The sequence below is a fragment of the Passer montanus genome, unplaced genomic scaffold (genome assembly GCF_014805655.1).
Source record: "Passer montanus isolate IOZ18808 unplaced genomic scaffold, ASM1480565v1 scaffold100, whole genome shotgun sequence".
Taxonomy (NCBI): Eukaryota; Metazoa; Chordata; class Aves; order Passeriformes; family Passeridae; genus Passer; species Passer montanus.
In genome coordinates, this window is record NW_024356506.1 from 1,678,338 (window position 1) to 1,698,125 (window position 19,788).

At 41.6% G+C, this 19,788-nt stretch overlaps 1 protein-coding gene across 6 annotated transcripts in view; it reads left to right on the plus strand.

The window, feature by feature from the left end:
* The window catches only part of TSNARE1 (t-SNARE domain containing 1), a 450,340-nt gene that overhangs the window by 224,011 nt on the left and 206,541 nt on the right, over positions 1–19,788 (plus strand). For 5 of the 6 annotated variants that reach the window (XM_039714443.1, XM_039714426.1, XM_039714434.1 and 2 more), the window contains one exon: positions 14,697–14,864. In XM_039714443.1, coding sequence (XP_039570377.1) covers positions 14,697–14,864 — 168 coding nt within the window. The remainder of the gene's footprint in view (positions 1–14,696; positions 14,865–19,788) is intronic. The other variant, XM_039714471.1, reaches the window with a different exon arrangement.

Below are 19,788 nucleotides of genomic sequence, written 5' to 3' on the forward strand. Positions count from 1 at the left end.
GAGCAGCAGCAGGGGTAAAAGCACAGGCAGTGGATGCAAATAAAAGGGCTCCAGCAGAAAGGTAATGTAAACTCATCAGGGACTTTAAAATGCTGAGCCAGATCCATGCTCCTTTGCTGATGGAAAGTGTCACCTCCCTCAGCAGGCAGTGTCAGTGGTTCAGGGAGAGCTTCCCATGGAGAAGGCTGGTGTGCAGCCTCATGATTATGATAAAATATGCAGGGATATTGTGGACTCAGTCACCTTCCACAATTTGGTGTGGAAAATATATGTCAAACACTAACTGTGCCAGCAGTTTCTTCACTCAGTCTGATCTCAGATAAATACAAAGTTTAGTATTTATCTGAAAAACAGTCTTTTCCAATTCTTCTTTTAATTTTTTTACCCATTTTGTCTTTAATATTAGAACTACCCTGTGGCAAATTCTTCTCCAGAATGTGGGAAGAATGGTGTTTTATCTTCAGAAATTAGTGACAAATATTTCTTCAAGAGAAGAGAGATATTTTTGTCTAAAAATGAGATATCCTGCTCCCCAGTAGTTGGTCTGTGTATGGCAATGAAGGAGAAAAAACAGGAATGTGTAGATTTTTATAATGGCTATTCTTTTTTTTGGAAGATTTTCTGCCTTCCTTCTCTCACCATTCCTGCTGAAATAAATCAGCACTAGTGAGGGTTCCAGTCCCTGTGAGGGTTCTATCTCAGCTCCTGTCATACCTGACTGGGAGATCTGTGCATTTTGGAGATAACCTGGATCTGTCTTTGGCTTCCTTTCAATTCACTTCCAAGCTTTCTTTACTCTTTGTCCCTTTTCTGAGCACCTTTTGTGTTCTTCTTTCACTCTTGACAGTCTCTGCTCTATTTGTTTGAGTGTCCCTCTTCCTTTATCACCTTCTCTTATTTCCCCCCCCCCATTTTGTTCATGTCATTCCCCTCTATACATTTCTTGACAAAACATGTGAGAGCAAACAGCACAGAAGCCATTTCCTTGTGATATGTTCCCCTTTTATAGCATATGATATGATCAGTTACATTTCTGCCCATAACCATAGGATTAATATTTAAATTGTGCTTATTGACATAACGGTGCCCATTGTGAGGCTAACAATATAAATATGCTGGAGGAACAGCTAGGAAAACAAGATAAGAGAGTCTCAGTGCCCAGGGGACGTACACAAGGTGGAGAGTAATAGGGGAACATTATGTATTTTGCTCATCAACAATTTTTCAATGAAAGAGGATTTAAAAACTGCTGCAGTTTTCAGCATATTAAGAGTGTGAGGTGAATTGGGATTAGCTTTTGTAGTGACTCCGTGTTGGAACAAGCTACTTGTGACTCCAGCTTAGTTTGTCAAGTTCCTCACCTCCCTGGAGCCTGTGGAAGTCCAAAGTGTCCTCGGCAAATATTTCTCTCTTCTTATTTGAAAATTTGAAGAGAGGTGAAACAGGGTTGATCCAGGATTGTGAGTTTGAGTGGTTAAAAAAAGTCTGTTTCTGCCTGATTTCTGCACTGCCCTTTAGAGCTCTCCTTGGAGAGAAGAGTAGTGATCTTCATAACTCAAAAGTACAGTGCCACGCTGGAAAGTAACCACCTGAAATGAAACCAATGTGTTCAGTGCAGGTGTCACTGGATAATTAAATATCAAAAGCCAAATAAAGGTAGAAATAGCTTTTGAGAAGACATTGTGGGAAAATAAAGGATCAAAGAAGACAGCATGGATAGGCAGGAAAATTTTGCTGTAACCTTCACTAGCATCAAAATTCTACCCTCACCACAAAATCCCAGGAATTATAAAACTTTTCTTGATGATATTCTATCTCTTGGTCAGGGTCCCTCCTTGTAACATGAAAGCTCAGCCTGGAGTTTGGGAGGAGAGAGGAGAGTAGGATCTGTGAGGAAGCCAACTTCTACACAGTGGCTTCAGCACTGCAGTACATCCTCCTTGGTCCATACTGGGCCTCCCTTGATTGATTTAAATTGACCTTCAGGCTTCTTCTTGCTCCTGAGCACTAAATCCTGTAGAAGCAAAGACCTCCTGTATGACCTGAGCACATTTCATGGATAATCTCTGTGTTTGTTCTCTAAACTCTGTAGCATCTTCAACAGACACAGCACTGAGCGTCTGCTTCCTCCTCTCTCCCCACCACTGGTTTGTTTCTAATGAAATATTTATTAAGTGAATGATATTTGCAGTCAGAGAAGGAGATAATTCATGCAAGCAATCAGCTCTGGGTTAACTGGAGAATGAAAATGTCTTGGACCGTAGCAAAAACTCATAATCAAAGGGCTCCCCAGCTATCCATCAAACAATCAATTACTGTATCCATTAGTCCCCTTTCACCACACATTAGAACAATTTACTAGACATGCTAATGTCTGGGTCATTGCTCCTTAAGGATGAGCAAACAGCAGGGGCATCTATCAAAGTTTTGATGCAGTCTGATCTCATACAGTGTGAATATATAGCTGAGATCACTTCATATTCTCATGGTGTTAAGTCTATTAAAGACCTGGTCTGTGAGGGAGATGCTGGTTGCCTCCTGTTCTCACCACCTGAGGGAAACTTGTCAAAAGAAGTTGAACTTTTCACATGATTCTGCCTTCTGTGTGACAGATGAATAAACCAACAGCACACCAGTAAAGCAGAGGTGGTTTTGTCATTTCTTTGTCACACTGGCCAGGTAATTTCAAACACATTTTCTGCTCTCACATGTGCCATGTGGGGGAAAACAGGATTTTTCCATGATGAGGGAATCCAAGAGGCAGCTTCTAGGGCAACACCCCAGACCTGTTTTGCCTCTCTTTCCTCACCTAGTTCCTGATAAATCTACTGGGAATTCAAACCATGGCTGCTGAAGGAATCTGTTAATTCTTCCATAGTGTAAACTTCTATCTCTGAAGGCAGCAAGACTCTTTCTACAGGTAGTTGGGAGAAGCAAACACATCTTAATGTACTCAGCTGAGCTAAGTATGATATACTCTTTTCAGTAAAAAAGAAAAACAAACAAAACAAAACAAAACACTTATGTTTTTTTGTCAGGGTTTTTCTTAAAAAAAAAAAAAAAAGAAAAAAGGAAGGTTTTTTTCATGTTGTTTTGGATTGTTTGGGTTTTTTTTTCCCATAGTCTCCCTTGGCCACAGCTGGGCATGTGTAGTGTAAATCTCTACTTCTGAGCCCGACATTCAAGGCTCTCTTAATAGTCTATGGCACAGTCTAGTGTTAAGTAGCTGTCAATCTTTTTAATCTGGAGAACAGGGCTCTTATCTCCATTGACTTTATTGACTGTGTCTCCATTGATTATAGTGGAAGTCTTAATCAGGAGCTCGAGGTCAGTGCCTCCACTGTGGGTATGTAAAGTTGGAGAGGTGGATTTCTGGCAGTTCAATTTGCCTGATCAATTCAAACAAAGATATCCACTGTGCAAACATCTCAAATTGATGTTAAGAGGGATCCCACTTACATGTCAATACCACCAGTTCTGAACCAGCATCTGCCTAATTTGTCCCTCCTTCTGTGAATGACACTTGATATCTGATGGAACAAAGTGGCAGCTCTGTTAACAGGGTAATGCTCCTTGTCTCTATTGCCAGTTTGGAGAAAAGGCCAAAAAAATGAAGGGCAGAATGTTATTGGATTGAATCTCCCACTGGAGAAACCCACTTCACAGTTCTGAGTAGACAGGGAGCAGGAGGAAATAAATTCCCTGCAAACACCGTTCCTGTAGTTCACCCTTTGTCCCAGAATTCCTGGGTTCAGTGGCAGTGCCTGCACCCATGAGTGTTAGCAAGGAGCTTCTTGTGCAGTGAAAACCTGGGTTTATGTGACAAAAATCTCATTTTCATGCATACAAACTTTCAGAGGAACAGCAGAAAACTGTCACCTTTCCACAGAGAGAATCCTGTTCCAATGTGGGTTTGCAGAGGTCTCTTTCAGGGAGTGAAATACGATTTTAATTCAGTGAGTGTGTCCCAGCCTTTCAGAATCAGTTCATTACTTTTTTATTGCTGCAGGAGAGGAAAATGATCAGATTTGAGTCCTTTGGGAGTGGGTCAAATAGTTAGGAAAATAACCAAGATGCAACAAGTCAACCAATCAAAGCCCCATGCAGCATTTTTGAGAGTGGACTTAAACACGAGACAAAACTTCTCCTGTGTTTGGGTGGAAGTTTCCAACAGAAATATATTTTTATGGTACAAGCAATGAAATCTTGGAGTTTATGGCTTGGGAAGGGCTTTGGTATGTAAAGAGAGAATAAAGAAGAACATGAACAGGACAAGTAAAATAATGTGAAGTATATAGTCGATAAATATCAGATGAGAAAATTAGGGAGCTGAATTAAATAGTCTTGAAGAAAATATCAATAGAGACATGATTATATGTCTATAAATATTTTCAAGGTGAAAATACAAATGAAGACCAGGTGAATTATTCAGATTTAAATTATAGAAGCCAGGATAGTCTGATGGTAGGAAAAAAACATGTAGGTTAAGTGCTAAAACTAATAAAGAACACTTGTGTGGATGGTTAAACCACCCATCAGTTTGCAAAGTCAATAGCACAGTTAAAACAGAAGCAAAATAAATAATAATGATAGTGCAATAAAAATATGTGGTAGAAATTATCTGAATGTTTATCTGTGGCCTCTTCTGCCTGTGACACAGTTAAGACATTGTCCTGATATTAACTGGAAAAATGGGCAGATTATGGATGATTTTGTTACATGTCACGTTCCGGAGGCGCTGAGCTGAAAACCTTTCAGCGTTTTTTTTAATCTTAATCCTTTTGCTGAATGCTTTATTTTGGAAACAGTTTAGGTAGCTTTTCAATCCTCATGAAAGCCTCTATGCTAATGGGGTGGTGTGGGACGGAATGAGGAAAGGTTAACATCTCTGTGAGTGTATATCACCAAGACAGCACCGAGCACCTGAGGATAATAAAGCTGCTCTGCTCCGCTTCCCTTCCTGAAACTTCCTATTTCTTGTCACCATTTGGAAGGTTAAATTCACTTCATCCTGCCCTGTAAAGAACTCATACAGGATAAATTAGCACACTGCCAAATTCTCCCTATTTCATTCTCCCTGGACAAACTCAGAGCAAGATTTTGTTCCCTTTAGCAATGTTTACATTTCCTATTTTCATTATTTCACTTTGCAGGCACTTTGGTGCCAAATACACCTCTGTGTCCTAATTTCCCTAATAGTGTTAGTTTCTCTTCCCTGAGACATTGCCTAGATGTATAATAACTCTATCACTATTCTTGAGGAAGAATATAATTTTCTTTCTGCTGTTCTTGTGTTTTTCTCTAAACCAGTAAATGTTCTGACTTGATTTGACTTGAAATTCAAGTTGTCACTCTTCATTTTTCTGGAGATTGAAGCTCACATCCTCTGAATAAGGTTGTCTGTTGTTAAATATTTCCAGTAAAACAATGTCCTCTTGTCCAGGTCAGCCCTTGCTGCCAGAGCACAGAGAAATCAGGGCAAGCATTTCCTTCTCTTCAGTTAAATTCATATTTTAAGGTTCTTTACAGATTGGGAGATTAGACAGATTTGGGTGGGAATTATCACTGGCCGGGACAAAGAACCATAAACCCCTCCTGTGTGGACAGGTGTGCACTGAGAAAGTCCTATTGATGTTTTAAGTGGGAACACTCAGAGGGAGAGAAGCCATCTCACCAATTTAGTTGAAAATGTTTCTCTGTTTCTCTGAATGTTTCTCTTTAGGAGCAAATGCTACAGAACCTTTTAATTGTAGAAGTTCCTGTCTAACTGGGGTCTGTTGTGCAGTGCTCTTCCATAATTGTACACTTAAAAAGACAACACTGTAATCAAATCCAAATTTCCAAGTGTCTCTATTTCTTCCCAGTACTGCCACTTGGGTGATCATGTCCCTTGATCTGTAACATCTCATGTTTGGAGGAAAAGGGAGAAAAAAAGACTGATTTGAAGCATGGGGAGATTATAACAGGAAATTAGTTTTGTGTTCCCCCAACATGAGAAGGTCATGGATCATTTGTAGTGAGTCCCAAGGAGGCCATGAAGATGCTCAGGAAGCTGGAGCACCTTTGCTCTGGAGCCAGGCTGGGAGAGTTGGGAGTGTCCAGCCCGGAGAAAAGAAGGATCCAGGGAGACCTTAGAGCCCCTTCCAGTTCCAAAAGAGCTGGAGAGAGATTTCAGACAAGGACCTGAAGTGTCAGAAAATGGGCAGATGACCTCAAACTGAAGTAGGGGAGATTTAGATTGGATATTAGAAATAAATTATTTAGTATGAGAATGGTAAGGCCCTGGCACAGGCTGCCCAGAGAAGCTGTGGCTGCCCCATCCCTGGAAGTTTTCCCGGCCAGGTTGGATGGGGCTTGGAGCAACCTAGGATAGTGGAAGGTGCCCCATGGAATGGGTTGGAATGAGATGATCTTTAAGGTCTCTTTCAACCCAAACCTTACTCTGGTTCTGTGATTATTCAAAATGGGGCTCTTTTGTGGATGGTACCAAAAGTTGTGGTGGGATGAAGAGGTGCTGTCCCATCCTGCTGCTCAAAGCTCAGCTCCTGCTTTCTCTCCCACAAAGGGGGGACCTGACTCTCACAGGGAGGCAGGAACTTTGTCCTGTGCCCCCAGCCCCATTCTCATCAACCAACCTCCCTTCCAACAAGGCTCTTACAGATTTGTGGTGACAAGATTCCTCTGATTTTTGTCCTGACATGGGATCAGGCTTTTGGGCAGTAACAGAAGCATCCTGGCAGTGCAGGGGCTGTAAAATGGGCAGATATTTTTTAAAGAGTCAGTAAATGAGAGTGATTCTCAATATCAGGCTCTGAACATTTGCTTGGACACTGAACAGTCCACTGAAACCCTGCCAAAGGCCAGGAACAAAGAGAGATTAAAAAGTTGTTGCCAATGGAGTTTTGAAGGAGTCAAACATGTTTCTAAAAATAAAACTGGTCGAGCAGTCCAAAAACAAAATGCAAAACACAAAAGCAGTCTATTTTTTTTGAAAGAAAGGGACATATTTTTATTTCCAGCATCTTTCTGCTTTTCCACTACTCCAGAGTGGCACTGTGCCTGTGCTAGGGGTTATCTCTGCTGCAGGAAATCAAGCTGAATTTGGTTCTTGACTCTGTGTGAACCCAGGAAGAAAAAAGACTCCTCACTATTTTAATTTTTTTGGTACTTGATGGGTGTTAATGCATTAGACAGTGACTCATTCTCCCCCTTGTTTGCCTTTCTAGCAGGAACCTGCTCACCAGCTGTGCAGCACATATGTTGGGAGGCAGAGACAACATGATACTTTCTAGACAGTCTTGATGTGTCTGTGAGCTCCTTCAAGCATGGGCCATTTCCACAAATGCTGGGGGTTTCAGCTGCTCAGGGAGGGAGCTGCGAGCAGGGGGTCTCTGCCTTGCACCAGGATCCAGGGACAAAGCAGAGCTCAGCTCTCAGACAGCACTGCCAGCCAAAACGTGGTGCCAGCAGAGCTGTGCAGAGACAGAGAATGCTGAGAATGCACCACAGACAGCTAGGAAAGGGCAGGAACAGCTTGAGGAATGTGCTGTGGTGCTATAAAAACACCCTCCTTCCTGACAGCCTCAAAGGAATGTTTACCCACTTGCTCTGTGTGTATGGCGATGCCACCTGAAGGTGGTGGCAGCCCAGGCAGGTGGCTTTGGGAGGGATGGGTGCAGACAGGCTGAAGTTATTCAGTGAGATGGGTTTGAAAAACAGAGCTTGTTGGGTTACAGAGAGGGGAGATGTGTGCTTCTCTTCACTGATGCTGTTTTGTTTCACTCACATCGCCGTGGGAACGTCTATTTGCATGGTAGATCAAGTTGCCAAATCATGAGGAAAAAAAGAAGGAGGACTGGAAATAGGAACAGAACAAGCTGCTCCTTCCTTCAGTCAGGCAGGGTGAAAGCACATGCAAAACATAGCCCTCGTGAAGTTTGACCTAGAAGCTGATGATCTCCATGAGCAAAATGTGAGTGTCAGCCCCACCACCTAAACCTAGTAGAAAGGGCATTCCTCCTAAATTTGGTCTTCACTGTGGGGAGAAAATGTGCTGTGTTTCTTAAAAGCACATCAGTTATCAGAGAGCTAAACCTCGGGCCCCTGGCTTATTTTCTTTTTCTTCATCTACCACAGACAGGTCATTTAATTCCCCCACCCTGAGTACAGTAAGATCGACTCTGAACTCAAGCAGCCCTGGGTGATGAGGTCAGGATTGCTTAGAATGAATTTGGTGAAGTAATAAAGTCTTGAAGGCAAGCTAAAGAAGAGGAAAACAGTAGGAGGTATGAACTAGGTACTCTGTTACTAAGTCTCTGCCAGTTCCAGGAAACTGAAAAGATTTTCTCAGTCCTCATGACTGCAGAGACCTGAATGAGGAATTTTAAAAATGCTGAAAAGCAAACTAGCAAAATACTTTCTGTTAATACGTTTTGCCTTAAATTAGTAATTTCTTGCAGATTGTCTAGTAGGAAACTGGGGAAAGGGTGGTTTTCTTACTCAATTTCACATTCCTTTCATTCAAAAGTAAACACCTTGATTGAGTGAAGACAGAAACACATGAAGGATTCTAGTTAATTTAAATAAAAATGCACTTCAGCCCTTCCCATTATGCTGATTTCCCCATCCTGGTTTTTCTCATGCTACATTGGTGCAGAGTAATCAAATTTGCATAAGTTGAAGAAAATGCTGAATCCATTTCTGTATTTGCCCGTGTCAGTGATGCATGCAGGAAGGGTTCAATACATTTCACTTGAAAGTTGTCCCTATTGTGGTAGTTTTAAATTTGGCTTTTTTTGAGTGAAAAGGAAGAGCAGGGGATGGTTAATTTGTGATTTTTTTTGTGATTCATTTCTTTCCCAGTTGTTGTGGGAAGCTCCTCTCCTAAGACAATAGAGCTCAGATTACCAATCACTGCTGTGATCTTCTGTGTGAGAGATAATGCAAAGCTGTAATATCACTATTTCTCTCCTCTAAAAGATTTAGAAGTCCCACGCTGCTTGTTCTGTGCCTGCCTGAGGCCTTTCTACCTGTAATTGCTTTGGGCTTTTGCTTGGCATGGCACAGCTCTAAATTTCATTGAGCCTGCAAGGTTAGTTGTTTTGGAAGGATGGTTTGAGAGACATCACCTAATCCAATTTATCTGCCAGCCTTAACCTGGCTGTATTTTGGGGATAGTCGGGCCAAACTGGCTGCTCTGTGTCATTTTTGTCCCAGGAAACTTTGCAGTGCCAACCTGCCATTAAAAATGTGTCAGGCAGTGTAACTCCAGCAGTGCTCTGCACTGTGGCCCTCCCTGCACTGTGTTTTATTGATCTCTAATGCAGACACTCCAGCCTCATTATTCTACACGCAATAAAATGTGAATCTCTGAGCCTGGATGCTGCTGAGAATAGGAGATCCTCATAAAGGCTGTTTATGTGTCTATATGTACTATAAAGCAAGAGATAAACATCTCTGCATTTGCATTTGGTTTGAAAGCCAGAGCCAAACGTTACCCAAGGAGATGTGAGAGTTTGCAGGAGCTGTGGGAGGTGTAGAGGTTGCTGCTGGAGCTGGCCATATCCCTGCTAGAGGTGCAGGAGGCTTCTGGAGATTGGGGAAGATAGAGAAACCTTCCTTGGTTTGCTCCCTGAGTCATATAAAAGCTCTGAAATGCTCTTTTTTCATGGTTCCAGAAGATTTCCTTCCTTGGAGCTGCCTGCAGTCTGTAGCACAAAATTAGCTCAGACAAGTGAGACTGCTTTTACCTGTGCTCCTATAAACTGGGAGATAACAAGGAATTTGTGAATGGTGCTGTGCATATCAAAGGCATCTCCAGGGCCTTACAGCCCCTCTGTGCTCCAGATGCCTGAAATGTGCATGTGAATGGAACAGTGGTCAGAGAAAAAGGAACTTGTGCTCCTTCTTATTCTTATAAAATTAGTTTTTCAGTCCAGGTGGGGGACTGCTGGCTCGAACTGAGCTTGCTGTCAACCAGAACCCCCAGATCCCTTTCCAAGGGCTGCTCTCCAGCCTCTTGCTCTCCTTCTCTAATCTGACAGCTCTACCACATCCATCCCAAGATATTGTGTTTGTATCATCTTCCCAGACTTTCACACACAGAAGTTAAACCTTCCTGCCCAGGACACAAGCCTGGTGGAGTTTGGAGTGGAAGGAGGTGATGTAGGAATGGGTTTATGCTGTCTCATTATAGGCTTAATCAAGTTCCCTTCTCAACTGTCTTCATGCTGAGGCAGAAAGTAGAATTTGTGAGTGTCTTCCTCAGCCCTTCATTCTCCTGTCCCTGTGGTGTCACTCACCTGGTGGGCAGTCTGTAAATCCAGCTTAAATAAATCTTGGTTATTTACATCAACTCTAACAGTTACTTTTGACAAGACTGTGAGAGGCCCATCTTATTTCTCACCTTTATTATCCATCTTGTACTAAGCTGAGTGGACTAACTCCCTGGAGGGAGTTGTATAATTTTTGTCCTCTGTTGTATAATTTTTGTCTACATCTTCAGGTTTTTGGGAGGATTGAAGAGGAAAATTTCGTTTGAAATTACTAAACATTTCTCTGTCACTTAAAGACACTTCTCATCTGACTGCAGTCAATATTTCATGCCCTGCATTTATGGTAAGGGAACAGTTCTTGTAACTGGCAATCAGGAATGTCATGATTAAAGTTCCTGATGTTAAGAGCTGCAGGAGGTGTCAGGACACTCTCACTGCTACAGGAGACTCCCACTTTTCTGCAGATGGACTGTGAGGGCTGGCTGGTGTCATGTTAGCTGGAGTTCCCATCAGATTTCTGCTTCTCCGTGGAATAAAAACCATATGGGAGCCAGGAGAGAGGTCATTTCAATGCCTTGCTTGGTGATTTTGTGTGACAAGAGTTGTCAAGTTTGTGGTATTCTGTCCCTTCTGATAGACAAATGGGGAGTGAGGCAGGACCAAGGTTGGGAGGGGGTTATTTTCGGAGGGGTCTCAAACATGCAACTTCTGAGGCAAAGATTTTACTGCTGATAAAGTAAAGGAACTGACAGAAGCTGTCACCATCCAGATAAAACCGTTTTATTTTTTTTCCCCCTATCAGCAGCTGCATATAGCATCTCCCCATTGGCAGAATAAATCTGATAAAAAAATGTAGTTGTAAGCAGCAACGATTTTATCCTGGTGAAAAGATTTTATCCAACAAGAAAAATGTTGTGCCTGGGCATAATTTTTCAGATATGATGAACAACAGCATGGTATGACCCTCAGTCCTAAGGATTTCGTGTTAAAAGAACTACTGAGCATATCAGATATACTCAACTTTTTCCTCTGCTATAATTTTTTTTTTTCCATTGGCAGGGTTCAGTTTATAGATACATCTTGACAAAAATCTGCCAGAGGCAAATTTCAACAAAAGAACAACTTCAAACACATCCAATTAACAATTTATGAAAGGAAATCCGACAGAAAATTACACAGAGATTCACAGGGCATAAAATTTTGCACTAAATCAAATTTATTGTGGAAATGCCTGTACAGGGAGTTATGGCCCCTTCTAGTGCAGTGTCAAAGGGAACTTTATCTGTGGAGGCTCAGCGAGTGCCCTCCATCTGATCTTTTCTTGCTATAAATAAAATGTTTTGTCAGACATGGCAATGAACATAACTCAGAAGGGAATGAAGAGCACTGATAAGCCCAGCTATATGCAGCTTTCAATCACAGGCATTAGAAGTGATTAGATTTCTTCAGAGTTTCAGATTTAAGATTTTTTTTGCCTTATCAGAGAAATGAAGGGTTCAGTACCATGGACAGCACAAAAAAAAAAATCACTTTTCTTTGTTAGCACAGTGTACAGACCCTGATAGCAGGTCGTGGTGTCTGTATTTAACATTATTATGGAGCCATTTTTATGTCTGGAAGGAAATACCAGTCCCTCTGCATCCTGTTGTTTTACTGATTTACTCATTCAGCGGCTGTGGTTGGATTTTTTTGGGAGATGTTAAGGATGCTAACACATGTAATTGCCTTCAGCAGCTCTGAAATTAACTTAGGTCACTACTTTGTTTAGAGAAAAAAGATCTGTGTCTAGACCTTTACCTATTTAAACACAGGGGTTGCTGGTTTCCTTCTAAAAGATGACTGAGCAGCAGCCCTTGCATTGTTTTTTCTGAGTAATTTGCCGGGGGGATGTGTTATTTACAGATACCATGCCCAGCAAGTGAGGATGACAAATAAAGTTGACATAGGCCAAGATAAAGCATATTTATGGTACAGCTGTGTTGATCCATGGACTAACCTAATCTCAAGAGCTGGTTGCTGCCTCTGCTGTTGTCCCTGTGCTCCCACATCAGAACAGGAAACATCTGAGCACTTGTAAATTTGTCATCTTCCCCTGAAATTCAGACCTGCATAGGGCAAGCATGGCTTTGAGTGTCCATTCGTGGACATTGAGGTCCTTGGTGCAGCATCCTTGCTGCGACCAGAGCACACAAATTTCATCAGAACATTTCTCCTGTGTTTCCACAAGGCAGATTCTTAGGTTCTTCCAGCCCACTTGGCCATGTGCAGTTTGCCTCTGCTCATCTGAGCCCCCTGGTGAAGATGAGAGGACATGTCTGTCACTAAATGAAGCATTAGAATACCCCAAGGGTTTTTTCCAGAGTCCATTAATACACTCTTTTGGCACTGAAACACTCTACCAGGAAAGTTAGTGTCCAAGGCACGTAATAATTAGTGAATAAAACACCCCCAGAGTATCTTAATCCTATTAAAATATGTCTTATAAAGTTTAAATTAATCTTTAACCTAATTTTAAATGATTATTTTCTTCCTGTAACACACCCTTTCTCATTAGATCTCTGGAAAGCAGAAGGTGAAACAATGTAAGACATTAATGTCAAAGATTTTCATCTTCTGCTCATATTTTGAAAGATACTTGACTGTTTGATGCTGATTTTCCTATTTCCTTTTACCTCTTCCATCACTCCCCTTCCTTCACCACGTTGTGTGATTTTCCTTGTCTCCAGCTAGGTATGGTGATAATAATAATGAATTAATTTCATAAGACAAAGTCTAAGTGTAAGCAAATGCAAAAATTATTTTGTTTCTAAATGCAGGAATTGCATACTTTTTAAGGAGTTAAAGCAGAGTTAGAGAGTTAAATAAACATTTCCAGACTCAAATCTTCCCAGTCCTTCCAGTTCTCCAGTCCTGTGCCCTTCCATCTAAATGCTCCATGGCCTCACTTCCTGTTTACTCTGTGGGAATTCATGGGAATTAATACTTTTGAAGATGCAAGCCACAGTAAGACAGCAAAGGCTTTTGTTTTTTGGGCATCACTCCCAGTGTTTGTGCTTCAGATAAACCCAGAGAACTGAACATCCCCCTGAGTACTTGTTTTCTCCTGTAGCTTTCAGAGGCTTTGGGGATGTTCAGGTCAAGGATGTGCTGTGGCCACTGCCATTTCTTCTTTCAACTTCAGAGCATCAGAAGCACTTGGTTTGCTCTGTTTTATTGTAACTTTTGGTTAAGAGTCAAATCTCAGCTCAAGACCAAGTTAGAGGACCATTGACATTGTTTGAAGTGGAATGCCCATGCAGTTGTAAGGTTGGAGCCTTCAACAGCACCTCTTGGTTTAGAACTTGATCTCAGCCTACAAACCAGCCTTGAGTCAGTTCATTCTCCAAGTCCCACCAGGACTGAACCTGACACAGGCTCAGAACCCAAAGACTGGGTGGAAAAGACATTTTTAAACCTCTGCCCCTACTTTTTGTTTAGATCCAACCAGTTCTTGAACAAGGTTTTAAAATCTGGACCTGAATATAAGTGCAGCTCCCAAAATAGAAGAAAATGGTATCTTGGGGCTTATAAAACAAGTTAGAGGCTTAAAAAAAAAAAAAAAAAAGGGAGAGAAGCCTATTAAACAGGCAGATAGGCCATGGGTGGATGATTTTAAACTGAAAGAGGAGATATTTATGTTAGATATTAGGAAGAATTTCTTTCCTCAGAGTGTGGCAAGGCACTGGAATGAGATGCCCAGAGAAGCTGTGGCTGCCCCAGCCCTGGAAGTGTTCCAGGCCAGGTATTGATGATCTTTAAGGTCCTTTCAGCCCCAACCATTCTGTGATTCTATGACTGTGATCAGGTGTGCCAGAAAAACCAGGTAAACTCCACAGAGTGAACACCACAAATCTGTGAGCTGCTCAAGCTGATCACTCTGCGCTCACATCGCTGCAGTGATTTCCCCGTTTTTAAGCTTTGCCATTTATCTCATAAATGGAAAAGACTGGAGGCTTTGTATTTTGAATGTTGCAAGTTGGATCATAACATCTTCAATACAAATGATTAGAATTTCTCTGTGCCTGAGAAAGTGTCTAATTCAGGTAGAATTTCCAGGGAAATTAAACAAGGTAAATGTGTTATTTTTTCATCTGTCAACACATCAGTGTTTTCTTTATCAGTGTTTTCTTCTGTCAGAACTGTGGAAAATTGAATTTGGTTACTGGGGCCCAACAGTAGCTCAGATCTGACTTCAGGTCCTTCAGGACATTTCCTTTGAGACTTGAAATGTTTCCTCTCATGTAATTTACTTTTCTCCTCTTCACCTTTCTGCCACTGTTTACGCCATCTCTTATATCAATATTTCCTTTCCCCACACTAAAGCTGCGTAAAACTGGAGAACATTTACACTTCCTTTCCTTTCTTTCCATTCTCCCATCTCAGCAGAGCCCTAAGGCCCCCTTCTCTGACCTGCCTGATGATGAGAAGATCTTTAATGGAGGTGATGGCGCGTGGCAGAACCAGGGCCAGGACCAAGCCTTGCTCTCGGAAATCACGGAGGAGGATTTGGAAGCCATCCGCCAGCGGGAAGAGGCCATCCAGCAGATTGAGGTCAGTAACCTCCTCCCACCACCAGATTTTGTGAGCTGGAAGTGCAGAATCTTTGCATTGTGCCTTGCTCAACGTGAAGGAAATCCTGATTTACGTCGCTGCCATTATGGCGTCACTAAAAGCGGGGGGATTATGAAGAATTTCTGAACATGGGAATCAGTGATAGAAGGAAAAGTTGGAAATATGTGTGATTTGTAACGAAAATGACAAGAGTTAATGCTCATGGGCTGATGGTTGGGTTCTTCCCAGTGAGTCTTCCACAGCAGAGTTTGTGGTGAAGTGCTTTAATTGAGCTGGGCTCTGCAGCAAAGCAACTTCAACAACTTCAACAGCTGGAATTTGTCACAGGCAAAAAACACTCAGCTTTACCATTAGAGAGAATAATAGCTAGACAAAAGGAAATAACTTGTTAACCTTTTCAAATTATTCAGTATTTTGCTGTGTCAAAGTATTTGGACGTTCTAAACATAGTTAAAACAGGACATACTATTTTTATTCCCCTTTTTTTTTTTGAGAGCATTATAAAAATATGCACTATAAAAATATGCAATAAAAGAAACAAAAAGAGGCCTGAATAAGTTAAACATCCCACATTTTTCTTTTTATACCTCCCTTTTTATGCTTTTGGGAAACTCTTGTTAGTTAAATTTAAGTGATAAATGGGTAAAACAAGAACATGTTAAACCTTCCTAATTTGTATGCTTTTACGGACCTAAACTCAAGATGAACCAAAAAAAGAGGGCTTCAGAATAATCAGAACATTTAATTAAGGGCTATACTTTGTCCTTTAATTGGATTGGGCTAATTTTATCAGGATAGATTTTGGGTTGCAGTACAGCAGGAATTGTGATTGAGTTAACAGTACAAAAAGGGGACAAAAGTTCCTGCTGGGGGCTGGTGCTTTGAGGTTGGGACCTCTGTTTGCAGACAGTGATGGCCACATATGACTCAACTCTCCAAATTAGAAATTTTGACAGTTTTACAGGAGCAGGTCGAGGTCAGTGTTTGTCTAATTTCTGTTGTGGTTCATTGAGCAGAGAGGAATGAGCTTTGTGGACTTGTGTCCATTACTAGGGGTGAAACTGTCAAAAAATTTTCTCACACTGAGCATCTTTGGCTGTGAATTGTCATTTTGCACTTCGAGGGATCTCAGTGCATCCAGCAGAACAAACTGTGGGGAACTTTGTTGAAAAGAAAATGCATGTTTTGGGGTGTTCCTGCACTTGGATGTTCAAGAGGGATGGTAGCAAATGTATTTCTGAAATGATCTTGTGAGCAGCACTGGAGATGTGTGAGAACAGTCTGAGTAGAATCTTGTGCTGTGTTGCCTGGGATGACCCTGCTTGAGCAGGGATGTTGGACCAGATGACCCCACTGTGGTGCCTCAGCCATTCTGCGGTTCTGTGATTTTGTGATCCCTTTTGTTTGAAACACAGTCTGAGCCTTTTTTAGTTTGTCTTTACATTGGCCCTGTCCTCCCCAGGAAAAAAAAACAACCCACATTTAGTAGTTGCCCATTAGGCAGTGGGGAATGGCAACCCCAAAGAGTGCCTCAAGCTCACCAGCACTGCAAAGTCAAGAGTGAAGTTGTGTCTCCTTGGAGAGATCTTTATTTATTTTGCTGGTTAAATCCCATTTCTGAGCCACAATCTGATGTCTGTGCACCAAGCTGCACAGGGCCAAGTGGCCATGGTGGGGTAGTTGAGGGGGTGAAGTGAACCCAATCACAATCCTAAATAACATTTAAAGAAAAAAATCTACGTTCATGTATTGATTCAATAGATTCAATGTATTGATTTGATCCTGGATACCTTTCTGCCTCCTATGAATTTACCTCTGAATAGCTTAGTTTATGCAATTAATTATTTAGTCAGCTTGAGCAGTTAATGATGTTTAGGCTTTTGCTTCCTGAGAATTACCCGGTTTTTCCCCATCTCCTCTATCCATTTTCCTTTGCTCTCAAAGATCCCTGTTCATCCTCTAACGAGGGCTGCATTCCACACAAATTATTTCAAATGTAGTTTAAACATTTCTCCTCAGGGGGAAAATATTTAGGACCGATGGCATTTTGTTTAACATCTCTTTTGAAAGAAATATAATGAAAATGAGTTTTTTTGGACAGCATTGTTCCTCTCCCCAGCTGTATTTGAATAAGCAGATGGTGCTTTTAAATAATTTTCACTGTGTTTTGTTTTTCTGTTTGTTGATCCACATGAGCATATTTCTTGTGAAAGGACTCATCTTGCACATTAAAACTTCCCTGTTTTCAGTAGAAATTGTGGGTACACAGAGGATTCCTTGAGCTCAGTCACCACAACAACTTTTTTCCAGTATATTTTCACAACCAGTGAGTCGCCAAGAAGGTTAAAATGACACATTATTCTAGCTGCCAAACATAACTAATAAACCAAATTTATTGCCAATTTGATGTATAGCATTTGTTGTCCTTTGTTCTTTGGGGACCAGAATTAAGAACAGAGCTGTGCAGAGCTTGTTTTGTGCAAGTAGATTGGTCTCACTGGGATTTCCATGTTGCTGCATATCCAGCACCAGAAACATGCAGATTTTGAGCAGCACAGGAGACACTGAAAAAAACATCACATCTTCTGATTACACACAACTTTAGAGAAGCTCATGGTGCTGGTACAAGTCATGGGACTTTTTTTTAAGAGACATTGAATTTATCCTTTTTGCAAGAAAAACCTTCTTCATTGCGGAAGAAATAAGGAAATAAATTCTCTTTTCACCTTGTGTCCTGAAAGACAGATATAAAATTGTGGCTATAAGAGACATTTTCTTAATGTTCCAACGACTTCTTCCCACTTGTGTGTTTTCCATGTCTCCAAAATCTCTTCAGAGGTTTGGGTTAATGGGACATTGTTCTCTCTCAGGAACATCCCTCGAGGCACTTTGCAGTTCACAGTTTCCACCTAGACAGATAACAGCCAAGTCAAAAATTCACCTGGCTGTTCATTTTATTTAAATGTGCTCCTTTTGCTATTGCTTGCAGATTAAAACCAGAGACGTCTGCGGAGATGTCTCGCCAAAACCTTACATTTTGGATAAAGATCTTTATTGCTTGGAAATGTCAAAATCTGGTAGGACACAGCAGCCTTGACACAAGTGTTATTTCTTAAAATATTGCTTTGAACTGTTATATAAAACCTATTTTAACTTGAACTGTATTGGCAGTGAATAATAGATGCCATAACAGCTTTATATATAGCACTGTAAAATGTGCCATCAGAAATACATGAGCTGAACTGCAATGTGCATTGTCAGTGCTCAGTGCTGGCACAAGCTCTGTCATAGCAAATATACATATATATAATATATATCATTTACCATCCCATACCTTTCCTCTGCGCCTGTGGTCATCTGAAAAATGGGAGGAGATAAAAGTTTGAGAAGAAATGGATGAGCACTGAATGGGGAACTTCACAGAATTTCATCTGGTGACTGGGAAGACCTATAAAAAAAAGATTCTAAATGATATATTGATTCAGAAAGCCTCCTGGGATCCTCCACATGCAGACAGCTTCCCCAGGGGTGATGAAAAAGGAAAATGAGGAAAACCTCCCCCAAGGTGGTCCACCAACCCTTTTCCTCTCTCACAGCAGTTTCCCATCCCCATGCTCTGCTCTCAGAGTGGGCATTCTCCTACCTTGGAGAGTGGGAGGTCTCCCTTCCCATGGCACAGGGGTTAAGGTCCTTTCCAACCCAAACCACTCTGTGATTCCATGAAATCCTGAGGAAAGCAAAACACATCCCGGGAACTGCATTTCAGTTCATGCATCCCTTGGCAAAAAAGAGAGATGGATAGGCTGTGGCAACAGGTGTGAGGCAAATGCTTTTATTTTTAGAAGAGGTTGTTCCCTCTGGGTCGTTGTTGGGAAATGTTGATGTTTATTCCCTATCTGTTTTGGAGAGAAGTGATAGATGCCAGCCTCCACGCCTGTCACTCAAGCCTTTGTAGGCAGGCAGAAAATGAAGCACAATAAAAATAAAACAAAAGAAAGCCCCACAGAGTCTGGCAGAGGGTGTTTGTTAGTTCAAACATGTTCCTTTCTCCCTCATTACTACGTATCATTTCTTGCTGAGGGCTGTTTTCGGTAAAATCTCTCACCGATGGATGCAGTTTAGAGGGTTTAGTGCAAGCTATTTTATACCTTTCATCAGCCTCAATAGTCCAGGTCTTTGACTTATGAGGGCCCTGCCTGTCTCTTCACAGAGGCTTTTTTGACTCAGAGTAATGTATAAATAGCACAAGATCATGACAAGCACCACCCGTGAACGATCTGGCGCCGTGTGAGTGTCAAGCTCTCCTCATGGCAGAATTGGAGACCCTAATTATCCTGAGCTGCAGAGCTGCCTGCCAGGTTGACATGGCCATCCCTGGGACTGGTATTGAGTTGTTCCCTAAAGAACCAGCTCCAGTATGCTGCCCAGTCTAATTTAAAATGACCGGAGCTTCAGGACTGCTACCATTTATTTCGGGAGACTATTTCACGGTCCAGCAGGCTTCAGTGTTGATGAAATGCTTCCCTCTGTTCTTGCTAAAGATCCCTTTCTCATTCTCGGCTTTTTACACCTAGTGAAACTCTGCTGGACCCTGCAAATAATTCTTCTTCCCCTTTGGCTTTTAAACTCTTCAAATACTAGCAGTTATCCTCCTCTTCACAAGTTTGTCTCCCTGGCTTTTCAGTCACTTCAGCGCTCTCTTCTCAATTATTTCCCATTTGTTAGCTCTTTGCTCCTGCAGCAGCAGACTGTAGAGAGGATTTTGGTGTTGTACCAGAGCTGAACAGAAGAAACGTGCAAAAAGCCCCGTGGATCCAATTCAGAGATTACAAGTCCTGATGGAAAATTTCTAGATAATTTCTGCACTAGTAAATTCAACTCAGCAACGACACTAGAATATGTT